The sequence below is a fragment of the Uloborus diversus genome, chromosome 2, assembly GCF_026930045.1.
Source record: "Uloborus diversus isolate 005 chromosome 2, Udiv.v.3.1, whole genome shotgun sequence".
NCBI classification, from domain to species: Eukaryota; Metazoa; Arthropoda; class Arachnida; order Araneae; family Uloboridae; genus Uloborus; species Uloborus diversus.
The window spans coordinates 101,499,527-101,516,414 of record NC_072732.1 but is presented as its reverse complement, the minus strand read 5'-3'; the positions used below and the strand labels follow the sequence as shown (position 1 = coordinate 101,516,414).

The 16,888-nt window shown below is 33.3% G+C and overlaps 2 protein-coding genes across 3 annotated transcripts in view; one reads left to right on the top strand and one right to left on the bottom strand.

The window, feature by feature from the left end:
* LOC129235310 (39S ribosomal protein L32, mitochondrial-like) overlaps positions 1-1,791 on the top strand; it is a 35,205-nt gene extending 33,414 nt beyond the window's left edge. Inside the window, exon 3 of the mRNA XM_054869046.1 lies at positions 1,449-1,791. Within this exon, the coding sequence (XP_054725021.1) occupies positions 1,449-1,726 (278 nt within the window). The 3' untranslated portion in view covers positions 1,727-1,791. The remainder of the gene's footprint in view (positions 1-1,448) is intronic.
* A 141-nt stretch (positions 1,792-1,932) lies between these two features.
* The window catches only part of LOC129235309 (KAT8 regulatory NSL complex subunit 1-like), a 183,474-nt gene continuing 168,518 nt past the window's right edge, over positions 1,933-16,888 (bottom strand). For both annotated transcript variants that reach the window (XM_054869045.1, XM_054869044.1), the window contains one exon: positions 1,933-3,512. In XM_054869045.1, the coding sequence (XP_054725020.1) occupies positions 2,853-3,512 (660 nt within the window). In that variant the 3' untranslated portion in view covers positions 1,933-2,852. The remainder of the gene's footprint in view (positions 3,513-16,888) is intronic.

Here is a 16,888-nt window from a genome sequence, read left to right as displayed (position 1 = left end):
GCAATTTTTCGAAAATTCAATTTCGTTTTTTTTTTCTATTCCAATTTTAAGAACATTTTCCTCAGCAAAATTATCATAAGATGGACGAGTAAATTACCAAGTTATCATAACGTGGAACCATAACAAGGGCAAGCCAATTGGCAAGAAATTCATCATACATTATTGATAAATATACAGGCGAACCAAAAGACCTTTTAATTTTCTACTACGGGCAAAGCCGTGCGGTAGTTGAATAAACTTCACTATGGCACTAAATGTCTTAGTCAAACTTCAATCTTGTTGTTGGAGCTTCTGGTCAAACTCATTGACACTTGCTTTTCTGTAATGTCGATTTTCTAAGTAGTTAAGCACACTTTGCGTGGATCCCAATGTTTGTCCTGATCACCAAGCTTTACATTGAAATAAGCGTGATAAGCTTTCTTGATGAATACTGTTATGTTTTGTTGATGCTTTGTTATCTTTAAATCACCACACATGTAACAAAATGTATCAGGACTGTTGTTACACTTTCTTGATGACATTATGACTGACTAAACACAACTCGATGCTACAAACAACTGCTACTAACTATTTTGTAAACAACTGCCGATGCTGTCAAGTTGACTTTGACAGATGTGAAAATGAAAAAGTTGCCACTGAAATGAAATAAGCATAACATTATACTAAAGTATTTTTAATCAATGTATCAAGGCTTCGTCAAGGGTCACTAGAGAATGAATATACCAAAAATCAACTCCAGGGGAGAAAACACAACTTGTTCTTCCATATAAACTGTCCTTAGGCGCGTGTTTATTTTCTTTCGTCTTTCTTGACGGTGAATATTTTGTTTTCTTGGGGTTAGGAGATTTTAAAGAAATTATTTCCATGTAATTTAGAGAATATCAATAAGGTACTTTTCTCTTTTAGTACAAAATATCTAAATGTTTTTTTTTCTTTTTTTAATTTTGTGAAAAATCAAATTCATATTCAGAATCAGCGTACTCTTATTAGCTAATGACACCAAATTCAATCACCCATCAAATTCAAAACACCAAAAAATATGTAGGCCTGTGTTATTCCTCAGCTTCCGATTCTAATGGTATAATTTTGCTCATGAACTTTTACTTTAGAATAGGGGGGTGGAGGCACACAAAAGTTTAAATGAAAAGTGTTTTGTTATAAGATATAATTGTGCATAACTTAAAAGGCAGTAGTTTATATAATTAGGCATAGTTCTGAGAAGAATATTAACTTTATAAAATTGTTTTCGACCTGAATTACACCTAATGATTCGGACCAAGCGAAGCTTCAGCTTCATCTCTAATTATTATGACTTCACTGAAAATAGAATTCCTTCTTTAGCATGTAAAAATCTTGAGTGCATGTGTGTGTATAACTTGTTAGAAGATTTATATGTATGCCCTAACATTAGAATTACCGAGTTTTCTAATGTTAATTTATCCATTCAGGTAATTGTTACGAAAAAGTTAAAAAAGAAACAGAGATAATGCAAGATGCCATTATGAAAGAACTCAAGCTCGAACCAATTGATAAAGAAGTAGTTGTTTTATACGAAAATGATGCCAAAGAGAAAATATTTGAAGGTAAAAGAATTATAGAACTTCAAAAAGAAAGACCACATTGGTTTAGTAAGAATTTATTAGCTAAGGACAGTGAATTACTAAGAAAGAAATCTAAATCGGTAAATGCATCTCCATTTTCGCCAAAAGTTGACAATGTCGAGTAAAGTGTTTAAATTATAATCTAATTGTTTTACAATATGCTACTAAAATGTAAAGGAAGTATTTTTCATGTGTGTGTGTTATTATTATAAAGTGTTATGTCTTCATATTCACTTTCAATTTTAAATTTCTCTAAAGCTATTAAAACTGTAGTATGTGCCCATGTCCTGCAGGTCAAACTTTCATGCAATCTGAAAGGTTCATAAAATTTGTTTCATATCTGAAATTTGCTTTACATGTCTTATAAATACTAAAATATTACTTTGTGAAATATCTTTTCATAAATTGAAAATTTGTTGTTTTCTCAACAGCCATAAGTAATATACTTATTTTAGGAAATGCTGACTGAAATTTATTTTATGTATAAATTTAACATCAACCTTACCTGATGTGCATTTTTTTTTAATTGTGCATTGAGTTGAGTGAGGGTTGTAAAAACTTGTCTACTGTATATATGAGAAAATCCAAAGTGGAAAGAAAGCAACATCATTTTGTTCAAAAAATTCTATATTTATTTTGTACAATTTAGAACAAACTATACACTAACATAAAAGCAAAAATGCAATTTAACAGTAGGAAAACGTTATTTTTACATAAGTACAAGATCTTGACAAAATTATTTAAGATGACAGTTGTCACTTTGGCTATGTTAAATTTATGTGCACCTGATGGTTAATGACTAATTATGAATGCTTATTACAAACGATCACTATGAATACATCACTTATGGAATTCACAATGAAAACTTTACATATATACACATGTGACTTAATAAGGACAAAGCCAACATTTGGTAAGATGATTTGTACAATTTTTGCAATGACGGATCAAAATATTAACTCTTTAATCGAGGATAATGAGCTTAAATAATACAGAAAAATTTTCTACAGCGTTCTCCTCCAATTAAAGACTTCAAACAGAGCTTTGCACTATTTGATTACTGCAATTATTGAGGACCATCAAAAGTGCTGTAGTAGAATTTTTAAGACATTATCTCAACATCCTCGGTCAAAAAAGGTTAACATCTCATATTCCAACACTAAAATGTGTTCACTTTAATAATATCGATAACCATTATCGTGATGTGCAATCAAAACTCAAGAGTCACAGAAAACTCCTGTAAGTGAAATTTCATCTCTTAGAAAGTTTTAAGACTAATGAGTTTGGATCATTTTTATGCACAGTCCACTCGGGATCAGCAATATCGTCGTCATTTTCTTCTTCCACAGTTGAGGTGCTGCTAGAACAAGTAAAACTCTCAGGAGATGCTGGACAACTTGGTTCACTAAACGGACTGTCAGCATCCTCTTGCTGGGCATGCACTGAGGCTAAGACAGCCAGCTCATATTCTTCATCCGGCAGTGGGTATACACGCTTAGCGTATGGCTGAACTTCATCGTATTCAATGCTGGCAGAACGAGAGGGAAAGTTTTCGTCAAGAGATCGTTTTTGTGAAGATAGTTTCCTCTTTTCAAACCCTGATGGTACGGACCCATTGCCTAATGATGGCTGTGAATCATCCGAAATAACAGCAATGGAGCTAGGTGTGTTTGGTGGAGATAAAGCTGGGGATGATGGCCTAGTTCCACTCGAAGTTGGCATTTGAAACAAAATGTCTTGATTATATAGAAGTACGGGATCTGGAGTGTTAGCACCGCTACTGTCGGCTCGTGAATCACAGCGGTGCCGCCTTGCTCTTTTATTCAAACCAAATGGACCACTTCTAAGCTGTTTTCTTTCCTCAATTTCTGATCTATCATGCCTCTGTATAAAGATAGCATCAGAAATGTTCTGCAAAAAAGAAAAGGAGACCAGTTAAAAACAAATGAGTAAATAAATGTATCAAGTAAACATTTTCAGTTCTATGACCTTCGCTTAAAAAAAAATTCCAAAAAATTTTAGTTCAACCAGGGGTCGGAGTGGAGATTTAAAAAGAAAAAGACATTTTGATAAAATTTTAAGACATCAAACGTCAAGTGTAAAAAACAAGTACCATTATTTTGAAAATACACTTTGGGTTTGTTAACTTTGTTACAGACCACATTCCTTTCTCCTCCGTTTTTTCTGAAAGAAAAATCAGGAGTGACTCAAGTTCATTTTATCATAAAATCTATGAGTATTTATTACGAAATTTCCTTACTCCCTTTTTAGAGTTTAATTGCAAAATTTTCTCTTCTCAAAGGAAAGTCATACATGAAGGTGTCTTGCATTGTCAAATCGAAATTCATGAGTTTAGATTTCAAGAACAACCACTAGTTTTTAACCTTATCTGCTGTGTCTGCTCCCACTACAATTCAAACATTATGAAACATCATAATTAACATAAACACATAAACCCAGCACAAGTTCACTTTACTTAGCCCGTTTTCATGTAAAAAAATGGGGGGGGGGAGTGTAACATAAAGCTGAATTGACATGTGTGCTTTACATGACTTCCTTTTACACCAATGTAATGATAATAGTGCCTTGAAGTAAGCAAGGAAACACTTTAAATATTTTCAGCACTAGTTTGTCGCGAACCGATGAAAAAAATGTTTTAGAGGTTAATTTTCCAATATCGACAACTTTTCACATGATTCAATGAGTAATTCTCTACTTATAGCTAATAGTGCCAAATTGAAACTAAATTTTTTTTAATGTTTTTTTCAAATTTGTCACCAACTTGGCGATCAAAAGCTTGGCATATAAGCAAAATGTTTGCCAAATTATATCACTTAAGTTTTTATTGATATTAACACTAATTCCCCCCCCCCCCCCAAAAAAAGGTGTAAAAGACCCCTTTTGGAACATTTGAGTACAACCAAAAGGGGAGGTACAAAACTAGGTTTCACTAGGAGTCTGCATACCAAATTTCATCTTTCAACGACATACCGTTTTTGACCTATGCGAGATATATACATACGTACATAGTCGCCTCAAAGCAACAGTAGGATCTCTTTTATTCCCGGTCTTAGATGCCTTACTGTTGCTCTGAGGCGACGACATACATACACACAAACAGAAGTCACCAGAAAACTCTTGGTAATTCACACCGGGGTGGTTGGTCAAATGGATATTTTGCTCGTCGTTAAGCACATCTGCCCCATACGGTAGGGTCAAAAAAACCACTCAACATTCACTTAAGGATAAGTAAAATAGAAAATTAGGCTGAAATTTGAGGGAAATTTCTTGCGTGAGAACAATCTCATAAAAAGTTAAGGAAATAAATATATGAAAAATATATTTTTTTCAAGTTATAAGATGGGGAAATATGTCTGTTATCCTACCCCTTCCCTTAATTTTTTGAGGGAATACTTGGAATAAAACTAAACTCTTTTTTTGTTTTCATTTTTCATAAATGCACTGCATAGCTGTAGTACAGTATACATTTTACAGTTTGAATTTGACCCTTCAATTATTTTCACTAATTAATACAGTATAACCTTGATTTAACGGTTGTCAAAGGACTGGGAAAAGTAATGTTAAATTGAAGAGCATAGACATTCAATGCAGTCACGTCCGGACCAGTGTAATGTATCACTAAATTGAGGAAATTCTTGGATCGGGTATCGATAAATTGAAGTTACAGCTCTCTTACGCTATAGCAAACAGTCCAAAAAAAATTTTACATACAGTATAAGGGTCATTCTCCAGAAAACATAACTTTTGAATGCAAATATTTTTCAAATTCGAAACCTTTTGTTTTCATTCTTACATGAAAAAGGTACCTACTAGAAGTAACCATAAACAATGGCCCAGCTAAGTTTCATTTATTTTACTCATAAATAAAAAAAATAAAAAATGCCTCGTTCATGAAAAAAGTAAAAACTTTTAATATTTAAAAATTAAGGCCAATTTAATATCAAAGTAGTAATTGATTCAGCAAACAATCAGCTATTTTAATGATTACTGGTAATATAATATTAAGCCCTCTTAATTAAAGTATGGCTTAGTTAGTAGTTTCAAATGTATGTTAAAAAATAGTATTTAATAAATTTGAGGATATACTGGCAATTTATAATTTTGGTAGAATGCCTATTATTGATGTATTTACCCTCCATCAGTTATTTTCACCTCAGAAATAATGACATTGATAAGGCCTGTCACGGAGTTGAGGATCTTTCCCGTAATATAGGCCTAACAGATACATTTTTCATGGAAAACTTTAAAAAGTCAGAATAACCACACTAAGTTTCTAAAGCAAAATCTATCTTCTTATTTTTTGACAAAGATCTCACAACTTCAACTATGGCTGAAAATAAACAAGGGGGCTCCCTTGTATCATGGGAAATGAACTAAACACAATATTAACAAATTAAATGTAATTAAACAATTAGTATTTGAGACACTTGTGAAAGGAATAGTAAATAAATAAACATATACTTTTAATTAAACAAGTTATTAAACAACATAAACATTCACACAAGGTGTGTGACACGCCAGGGAGGTGAGAATTCACATATGAACCAAAAATATACTAAAATAAAAATGATTATTAAAAAATTGTTGACAGGTTTAAATAGATATATTTTTGATGAAATTAAAAAGCATTGTTAAATGAATTGTTCCTTAAAGTTTTTTCTGTAAAAGGCATGTGACAGAAAAGTTACACTTTTTGAAGAACGACCCATAACTTTGATTTAACGATACCCAATTTCCTAAATTTATTATACATTTCACTGGTCCGGATTTAAGTGCTTCTAATATACAGAGTGGTCCCGAATTCATAGTATAAACTTTAATGGTAGGTACAGGACATTGTAACAAGGATTTATTGTATAGGAATGTATAGTCGCAAGTGACGTGGTTAGGCGTAAACAGGAGAAATAACGGAAATAAGGGAAAACAAAGATTTTATTGAAATCTTTGTTGACAAGTGTCACGTTTACAGTAATTGTTCAAAATTGCATCCACCATTAGCGATACATGCTTGACAGCGTCGGTGCAGCAATTGGCGTACACGTTCAAAGATGCCTGGTATTTCATGCACACCTGCTACAGATATGCAAGCGACGAGATCCTCATCTGAGTCAACTGGAGTCTCATAACCAAGACTCTTTAGATGTCCCCATAAGAAGTAATCGAGGCTCGAGAAATCGGGAGGGCCAAGGGACTGGTCCACCACGCTCAATCCATTTAACACCAAACGTGGCATTGAGGTAATTCCGTACATCAATGCTAAAGTGTGCTGGCGCCCCATCGTGCTGAAACCACATGTGGTTACGAATGGCGATCGGAACATCATGCAGCAGTTGCGGTAACACTTCTTGCAGAAAAATAAGATAGCTTCCGCCACTGAGTCGCGTGGGTAGTAAGTATGGGTCAATCAAAAAGTCGTTCACAATACCAGCCCACACATTAATACTGAAACGTTGTTGAAACGCATGTGGACGCGTTGCATGTGGATTATCGGTTGCCCACACACGGGAATTGTGCGCATTAAAGACACCCTCACATGAAAATGTCGCTTCATCTGTAAATAGCACATGACCTACGAAATCCAGCTGTAACGCACATTGCTGCAACACCCACTGGCAGAAGTTCACGTGAAAAGGATAATCTGCCGGATTCAATGCTTGTACTTTCTGAAAATGGAAGGGGTGTAAGCGATTTTCCTTTAACACTCTGCATGCAGTCTGATGACTCACAGCAACGTCATGCGCAACAGTTCTTATGCTTGACTCGGGTCTATCAGCCGCAATGTTCAAGATGCTTTCTTCCAGCCTTGGAGTGCGTACAGCTCTTAATCGACCAGCGTCATGTCTGTTGACGTCGAACGCACCTGTTTCACAAAGTTGACAATGTAACCGTTGAAAAATTCTATGATCCGGCATTCGTCGTTTAGGATACTCCGCGCGATACATTCGTAACACAGCTCTGGCGTCACCATTTGCACGGCCGTACATGTAATACATGTCTGCTTTTTCTGCATACGTAAATCACCCATTGTCTACGGCAGCACAATTGTGAATGGCGCTTTTCCCTACTGCGATGCATCATATTCAATGGCAGCTAGAGATCTACTGCCCACTACCGGCAGTGATACAAAACCGATCACTCCATTTCTCTTTCCTTTTATTTCCCCTGTTTACGCCTTACCGCGTCACTTGCGACTATACATTCCTATACAATAAATCCTTGTTACAATGTCCTGTACCTACCATTAAAGTTTGTACCATGAATTCGGGACCACCCTGTATATGCTCCTCGATTTAATGATAACTTTTTCAGTCCCTTGATAATAATTAAATTGAAGTTGTACTGTATAGAGATTTTTTGATGAACAGAAACAGTTTTTCTATGCAATGAGTAATTAGATTTACTATAGTTTGTTATATAGAAAATTTCGATGTATGGAAATACGACTGAATAGTGCAGAAAAGTTGCCTTTTGTAGAGATTTTGTCATCTAGAAGTATTAACAGAAAAAATTACTGTAAAACCCTTCCTAACAGACACCCCTCTTATGCGAACAATTTTTAATTCCCCAGTTCCAATACAAATGACATTATCAAACCCCTGTCCTGCGGACACCTCTCTATTGCAGACAAAAAAAATTGTCCCGTTAGTATCCGCATTAGAGCAATTTTACTGTATCTTGAGGGTTCGCCTGCGCTTTGAAGTTGACCATTGTTGCATAAAAATTGGAAAAAGTGACACTAATTTCATCAAAAATAAAAATTTTGATGTAATATCACTTAAGATAAGGCTTTTTGTATGATCATTTTAATAATGAACTGTATTTTAAAGTTCCACACATACTTTGAATTTGACCAATATAGCCTCAAAACTGACCAACATTGTAAGGCTCAGTACTTAGAAAAAGTATCAGAAGTTACTATTTGTAAAAATGTGCTCTCGTATTAATTAATACTTACATAGATATCAGGGGGAAAAGTAATAAAAGCATTTCTTACATAGAGAAAGAAAAAGTTAATTTTCCCCTTAGCGCTTAACAAAATGGAAAACTTACGTGTGATAAAGAACGTACATTAAGTATAAAAACTTTCAAGATATATATGTAACTTGCAACATCCCACATAAGTTGCACCTTGAAGCAAAAGAAGTTACTAAATAAATTTTAATGATTTTTGAGCTCTCAAACTGCAACCACATTTCACACAATAAAGCATAGTTTGGCTAGCGAGTCGGACATGCATTGTGGGATAATATTTCTGGATTCTATTCTGACTCAAAGAAATCCATCTCTCTTGGTTAGACAACAAACTATGGTTGACACTTTGTCTAATTTTATGCATCGTCTCATTGTTTTAGTATAACATGAGGTTTTGTGAATCATACAATTCAGTAGGTATCCCATCAAGTACCATTTCTTTCCAAGTTTTCCCACTCCCGCCTATCAATGAGCTCAAGGTAGTCTAGAAATCGAAATCTGGAATTATAAATTTTTGTTGTCCAATCGAATTATTTAACTTTGCCATCGTAATTCGACGGAAACCATGTTCTCAGATGACATTTCGATCATCAACAATAATGTTGTTCTGTTCACTGGTTACTTCGAGAATCTAAAAAATATAACACTGAGAATGCAGATGATTGTCATCAGAGAACTTGGTTTGCTTGGGATTAAAAAGACAAATTCGAAGAATTCGACTGGGCATTGAAAATTTACAATTTCAGATTTCAATTTCAAAGCTGAGAAACTACCATGAGCTCATTGATAAGCAGAGGTGAGAAAGCTTGTATCCACCTTTACAAAATAGGAATTTCAGAGAAAACTGAGAGGAATAGTGCTTGATAGCGTACCTATTGAATTTTATGGTTTTCAAAACCTCACATGTGATACTAAAGCAGTGAGACGATAAGTAAAATTACATAAATCATGAGAGATGGCTTTATTTGAGTCAAATTAGAATCCAGAAATACGCCACAAGATAACATTAAGATCGAAAATTGGCAGGAGTCAAGTATAGTTCATCTCGTATGCCAAACTATATTTTATAGTAATCAATGCGATTGCAGTTTGAGGGCTCAAAAATAACAAAATTTATTAAGCCACTTTTGTTTTGAGGTGTGTATTATGTCGGCTGTTTCAAGCTACATTTATATTTTCAAATTTTTACATTTAACCATTGTTCCCTATCAAGGAAAGTTTTACTTTTTGAGCTAAAGATATTGACTAAATGGATAATTTTTTTTTTACTGGATAAGAAATGCTTATGTTACTTAGTTTTTCCATATCTATGTTAAGAATTAATTCATATGAAGGGCTACGGGGAAGAACGATCAAAGTCCATTTTTCTAAAAAAAAACTCTGGTTAACCTATGGGAACACGTAGATTATTACAGACGGTATTCAAGAGAAATATTATTCAGGCACGAATCATCATAGTGAGTGAATTTTAACAGGGAAGAATGAGGCTAACTTGGAAAGGATTCGAGATTTCAAGCTCAAAAATGTAATGAGGGAAATTTGAGCATGGTGGACTAGGATCGTTCTTCCCCGTGGCCCTTCATATGGAAGCAAATTTTTCCGAATAACTTCTAGTACTTCTTCCTCAATGTACGGAGCATCACTATGTTATTCAATTTTGAGGCTATATTCACCAAATTCAAAGCATGTATGGAACTTTAAACTATAGTTTATTATTAAAATGATCTTATACAGTGTGTAATCTACACAAAAAAGCCTACTCTTAAGTGATATTGCATCAAATTTTTATTTTTGATGAAATTATTGTAACTTTTTCCAGTTTTATGCAATAATGGTCAACTTCAGGCGCAGGCAAACCCTCAAAATATTTTTTTTCTGTCAAAATCCTTTTGCATAACTAAACATCTCTACAAAAAGCAACTTTTCCGCACTACTATTTAACGTTTATCAAATTTCGATTTTTTCACTCCACCCTACCGTACATTCATATCACCAAAATGTCGCTAAACTCGTAAATATAGCACACGACTTTTATTTTCTTCTCCACTCATATTAAGGAACAGATTTCTCAGGTGCCACATTTCCACAGGCAAATTTTTGTATGCAATGAAATCTTTCAATTCAATTGTTGTAACCCACGTAATGTGCTCCAATTCCTTCAGAATTTGGTATGCGAGCTAATCTTGATGACTATTCAATATTCTGTTATTAAATTTGCTAATTAACCACTAATAATTTCTTTAATTCTAATTTTAAGAAATATTGTTGCATAAAACTTCTATTACATTGTATATAAATAGAATTTTCTTGCACAAAATAGAAAATAGATATTCTATATTAGTTCATATCTGAATAGCAAGTGTTTTTTAATTTGCTCAAATTAATTTCAAGCTAAAATGTAAATGAGCTTTCAATCAAACTGCAGTCATTGTTGAACAGTACTTTTATTAAACAGCCTCACACTTATAAAAGTAACATAATTATGCTTTTCACACACACTAAAAAACACATACAGTGGAATTTCTAAAATCTGAGGTAATCACGCCACCTCAAGTCATTCAAAAAAATCTTAGTGGTTAAAGTATTACGTTATTAGGACAATACTCAGACCAGCACTTTTAACTTCCTTGTACCAAGAAAAGGAAATATTGTCTTTATCAAAAATGTATCACTCAAATTTCAATATAAATTTCCATTTTAATTGCACTTAAACTTAATTTAGATTTTTTTTTTACAATTTCGGTGCGGTTTGGTGGGTAATCAAAAAGTATTTTGAATATGGCCGAATTTATTTTGACTAATTTTGTCGCAATGATTTTATCTATGTAGATGTCTCGAATCACATTACGCAAAAGTGGTTAGTCATACAAGTTTAAATTCTATATGTAGAGCTCCTACAGCTTCAAGTTAGGCACTGCCGCTTTTAGTGATTGGATTTTCTAAAAAATGATGTTTACACTTTCTATGTGGCACATTAATACTGATTTCAAGTCATTTTATGCTCCAAAACATCTTTTAATCCAAATGTTGCTAAAATTTTACATTAGCAAAGGATTAATCACTAAAAAATATGACTTTAAATATAAATAAAGCACTTCAAATTGAAGAGAACTTCAAACTTATGAGACTCAAGATTTGAGATTCTACTGATTACTAAATGCTTTTTTCTTATTATTTTATTTCTTTTTTTATTTATTTTTTTTTTTTAATTAAAGCCTGATGATAACTAAATTCTTTAAAAAAGTACAGTTGATGGGTCAAATTTTCAGAAAATTTAAAAGTTTTTTTCTTGGGAAAGAGAATTACTTGATTATGACTCCAATATCTAACAAATTAATAGACGAAAAAAACAACCATCTTATGTAATTAAAAACTGAGCATTTGTACCTTTGTATGCAACTATATATGTATCTCCAAGTTAATACTCTCGAACGCCAATTAACTGACCATCGAGCCAAATATCGAGATTCCTAATTTTCCCGTCTTTATGATTGGCTATTTAACATAATCCTCCGATAATAATTAGCAGAGATATCAGTTAAAAACTATTAATTATGACACTTAGATTAACATAAAATCTCTTTTTCGAAGGCTTTCCTCCATTCAAATTCTTATTCAGTGCTACATCTCAATTTTCCATAACAATGCTTTTATTAAAATTTGTAGCATGAAGAAAATCATTGAAAACAAAGATCTGTTATCATTTTTTTTCCTCGTATATGAACAAATAAAATTTATGCTTTTGTTTTAAAGGCTTTTACTGTAATCGGAGGATTTAAAATGTTTACTTTTTGGTTATAATTTCCGCAATCTGCCGCAACATTTTACTGATTTTTTTTTTTTTAAGCCTGATGGTTGAACATGCGTCACTAGACATAACTATTATTTTTGAGGTGCACTGTGCAAAGCCAGGCGACAAAGCTAGTTATCAGTTTAACAGATGCAGGGCTGCAAAGAGCCAATGTGGGCTCTATACAGTTTTGTCACCAGGCCTTCTCCCCTCCCCTCTCCCCCACCCCCAAAAAAAAGAACAAAAAAAATAAAAAAACTATTTAAATGCTGCAACATTGAATACCAAAAGAGTAAATTTTACTAACAATCATAATTTTAAGTCAGAAATACTACATGCCAATTAATTCAAAAAAAAAAAATTCAACACAGAAATTGGCACAGAAAAATCAAATTTTTATACATTGCAACTAAGCATATTCACAATATTGAACTTATTTCTAAGCAACCTTCCTTGCTTTTTCATTTGTGAAATGATTTATAACTTCATCGAAGTTCAAGTTTCTTGAAAGCTTATTCTTCCAGAAGCAAAACTCCGAGACTAGTTGCCCATTACAATGTACTTTAGGAGTGCCATAATCATGTTAGATGAACAGATAGTATTTTAAAAATAATTCATCTTGGTTATGCATAAAAACTGAACCAAGTTGCAGTTTATTTTAGAGTGATAGTCAGGGGGATGGGCAAAAACACACTGAGACTGGCCCCAAGAGTGTAAACATGTCAATGCCACTGACCTCAGTAATTCAATTCTCAATTCAACAACATCTCATGCTTTCTAATTATTGTTCCTTTCTGGTGAAGGAGAGGTGGAAATCGATTACATATATACAAAAGGTTGGACGCACGGAACAATCAACGTTTCCCCCCCCCCCTTTTCTTTCTTTTGCCAGGCCCAAAGTTTCTGAATAGGCTGACATGGCCTCAGCCTCCCGTCTCGCCTGAACTAAAATACTTCTCTACTTTTAAAATTTTTAAAAACCCACAGTTGAGTGGTAACTGTAGAATCAAGTGGGAAAGTTGAAAATCCTTTTAAAAGCCTTATAATATTGAAAATCAATGTCAAGTCTTATTTGCTATTAAATACAAACTGGCAACAGATAAAAATTTTAAATCATTGCTTTTAATTTCCTTGTCAGCCAACATTAAATTCAGTTATCAATCACATGAATAAAGGCTTAGCCGTTATTAAAATCTGCTTAAAAGACGTTATAATTCGAATTCTACGAAACATGGAAGTTCCAAACACATTCTATCAGACGCAGGAAAAAATTCTCTTTATTTTGGTATTAAATTTTTTAATTTTCAACTATGTTATCACTGCAAAAATTGCGAAAACCCTTTTAGAGGAATTTAATTAATATCTTTGTTAATTAATTTCATCCAAAGATGCAACCTAGCTAAGAACACTCTCTATCAAATCTCCTCTTGAACTTTTTTTTTTCAAAATCAGTCCATCCATTTAGGTACTAGAGTGCAACAAACACACACACAGATACGTCAAACTTATAACCCCCTTCCATTGTTTGTCGGGGGTTAATAAATACAAAGTAACGAATATTAATTTAAATTGACATTTACGTTCAAATAGGTAATTTAATTTTATGATAGATAAGCAAGTATTTAAGTACACCGAACATTCCTTTAATCATTTGAAACGAGCTGCCAAGGCAGCTGGATTAGCCTCCTATGGCCTCTCTCAAGTCCCCTCTCCAGTGGGTTGGTGTACAACTCTGTTCCTCTGAAGTACTCAAAAGAAATTTAATTGACACATTTTTGGTACATAAATAACATTCCTTCAAAGGAAATAAAAAACCATTGCTTAAAAAGTGCATCGTCTGCGTCAGTACGACATTAATGAACAGTGCATTAATTGTCAGCGCGGTGCACATCTAGAAGCATTCCCTTCCGATCGATCGTGTGCACCTTGTAACTTAACCATTAACTCAAACTATTCAATAAATTATGCTTTAAACAGATAAAAGAGAGATAATAAACACAGAGGCTCTAACTGACGCATAATCAATGTAGCCTTGAGAAAAGAGCCTTCGGTCGAAATTGGCATTGTGCCAAAATGCTTTCCTACAGCAGTAGAAATGTTCTTGAGAATAAATGTTTTAATAAATCCAATCCACTAATTATAAAACTTGCTTACAAGATCTAGTGAAAAAAAATTATGATTTTATGGATACCTGTTTCGCTCGTCAATTCTCTAGCGTTTGGCAGTGGTTAGATGGACATAGATGGATACATACAAAAACACACTAAGTTTTTAATATACAAGATAAATGTACATCTCCTGCATAGTTTGTACAATGAATTAAAGTGACACAACCCAGATTATCCGGATTGCTTTTGGTCCCAGAAGGGACCTGGATTAGAAAAAAATTAAAATTGGCAAGACATGGAAAATTCGACAAGAACTGCATGGAGCTAGAGATTTATTTTGGATACAATTATTTCCTGGCCTAGTGTTTGCTTCGATTGCATCTTTAGATATATCATTTTCTCTCAATCACAAAGGCTGGTGTAAGGAAGGGGAGAGGGGATTTTGTCAGGTATGCAGTGCCAACTTTTTTCTGAAACATTACTCAGAAAAAAGTTTTTTTTTTCTTTGATAAATATTTGACACTATACTCTGCTGCAACGTTTCTCGACAATGGGGAAATAAACCGAGACCAAACAAATGAAGAACAGTGAAATCTTGTTACAACTGAAACCACTACTATAAAATAAATTTTCAGTCCCAATTTCATTACTAAGAAATTTTTCATTACAACAAACAAAATTTGGGCCCCTTGAAGTTTGTACCCGTGTTTTTTTTTTTTTTTTTTGCCAAAATTTCTGTACATAGTTAAATATTTTCCTCTCATTGAAAAGAAAAGTGGCTTCCTCATTTTTTTAAAAAACAAGAAGTTCCGTCTGAAACTAAATGAGCCTACTTTCCTGTATACCAATATCGACTTTCTAGTATCTAATCAAAATTCTCAAAATTAGCTAAAATTGCAAATTATTTATACCATTTTTTTTTTTAAATATTTTAAGCCAATTTCTAAAAATAAAATATGCCTTGCTCATCTAAAGAATTAGATGCGTAAAAAATAAATAAACGAAAAAAGTAGCAGCGCCTTTTAAACAAAGCAGCAAATACATTTTACTCCATTAAAAAAAATCTTTAGCCGCTTTCAAAAAGAAAAAAAAATTAAAATTAATAAGCTCAAGAAAATAAATACATCATATCAAAAAAAAAAAAAATTTGTTTTTCCCCTGTTGCCAAAAAATTTTAAAATTGAATTAATGAAATTTTAAAAAGAAATAAAAACAATAAAATGTCGCATAAAGAAATAATTTTAATTGTCGAAAATAAAAAATTGCCTGTTCATATCTTTAAGAAGAAACATAAAGGACTCTGGATTTCTTCGCCAAAAACCGAATACATAAATTAAAACTTAAGAATGAAAATAAAAACAAATCATATTAACAATAAATTATTTCACTGTAAATACCATAGCTGCGTAGTCAGAGTCAATCTTATTTTGGGATAAAAAAGTCAGATTCGGGAGCCAAAGGTATTTAATTCAAAGAGTCTGAGTTGGAATCTGTCATTTCCCGAAAAGTCTGCAACTCTGCCAATGTTTGCGGAGTCAGAGTTGGACTTATTTCGGGATAACGGAATATCCAAGAGTCGGAGTCAGTCATTTTTCCTCCGTGAATAAACTGTTGCCAAAGCCATGAAGTCAGTCTCTAAGTCGGAGTTGGACTTATTTCAGGATGTCGGAGTCGAATATGCTAGAATCGGAGTCTGATTTTTCCTCTGTTTAAAAATTTTTGCCAAAGCTACGAAGTCAAAGTCTGACAAATTTTGGGGCACAGGAGTCTGAGGCAGGTGCCCCAAAATTGTCGGAGTCGGAAGTTTGTTGTCAAGAGCTATTTCCAACATAATTTGTTTAAGTAAATCTGCCTTTAAGTGTGGAATCTACATTGGCTTTAAGTTTCCCCGTAGGTGCTAATGTTAATGGATTTGAACAGAAAATTGTTCAAATCAAAAAGATATTTATATACATGTTTTTCATCAAAAGCTTTTTCCTATAAAGTTTGTTTGAAGCAAATTCTCCTCTAAGTTCGGAATTGCCTTGAATTTCAACGTAGGTGCCAATGTTAAGTTTTTTTGAACTGTTCAAAATTGAACGAAAAATAGTTCTGATCAAAAACTGAAATATAGGAAAGAGGTCTCCTCGCCGAGATCTTTCGAACAAAACAAAATTTGTTTGAATCGGACTATTCACTCAAAAGTTATTAGTGGGGGAGGGGGCAGACCAACAGACATTTTTCTCCATCTCAATACCCTACTTTCCAATGTTTAATCTCTTTTTTTTTTGTTTTTTACTTTTTTTTCCCGATATTTTCAAGATGCATTAAGCCTTCTTTCATGCTTTTTTCTTCTTTCTCTGACTTTTACTGAAAAAGTAGGCTATAAAGGGCGAGAGATTATTTTCAAAAAAAAA